Source organism: Apaloderma vittatum, unplaced genomic scaffold, assembly GCF_000703405.1.
Source record: "Apaloderma vittatum isolate BGI_N311 unplaced genomic scaffold, ASM70340v1 scaffold28159, whole genome shotgun sequence".
In the NCBI taxonomy this organism is placed as follows: Eukaryota; Metazoa; Chordata; class Aves; order Trogoniformes; family Trogonidae; genus Apaloderma; species Apaloderma vittatum.
Window position 1 is genome coordinate 1 of NW_009736245.1, and position 380 is coordinate 380.

At 59.5% G+C, this 380-nt stretch overlaps 1 protein-coding gene across 1 annotated transcript in view; it reads left to right on the forward strand.

Moving 5' to 3' along the window:
• Positions 1 to 193: 193 nt before the first annotated feature.
• The window catches only part of PFKL (phosphofructokinase, liver), a gene marked incomplete at its 5' end in the record, with an annotated part of 4,561 nt that continues 4,374 nt past the window's right edge, over positions 194 to 380 (forward strand). Inside the window, 1 exon segment of the mRNA XM_009876907.1 lies at positions 194 to 380. This exon segment is cut by the window's right edge and continues 2 nt beyond it. Coding sequence (XP_009875209.1) covers positions 194 to 380 — 187 coding nt within the window.

The following is a 380-nucleotide window of genomic DNA, read 5'->3' on the forward strand; positions in this document are numbered from 1 at the left end:
CCCCCCTCCCAAAACCTCTGGGTGGATAGAGGGAAAGCAGTCAAAGGTTGTTGAGGCCCAGAGTTCTGCCCCATCACTGTGACTCCCAGGGAGGGCTGGGCTCCTCTGCTGCTGTGCTGGATCCGGTCCAGTGCTGGGGGAGTAACAAAAGCACCCTAAAATAACTGGTGGCCTGGCTGTCCCCCCACCACAGGGCAGATCAGCGAGGAGGTGGCACGGGAGAACTGCCGCCTGAACATTGTGGGTCTGGTGGGCTCCATTGACAACGACTTCTGTGGCACCGACATGACTATTGGCACTGACTCAGCGCTGCACCGCATCATGGAGGTGATTGATGCCATCACCACCACAGCACAGAGGTGAGCGGGTTGGGTGCTGGG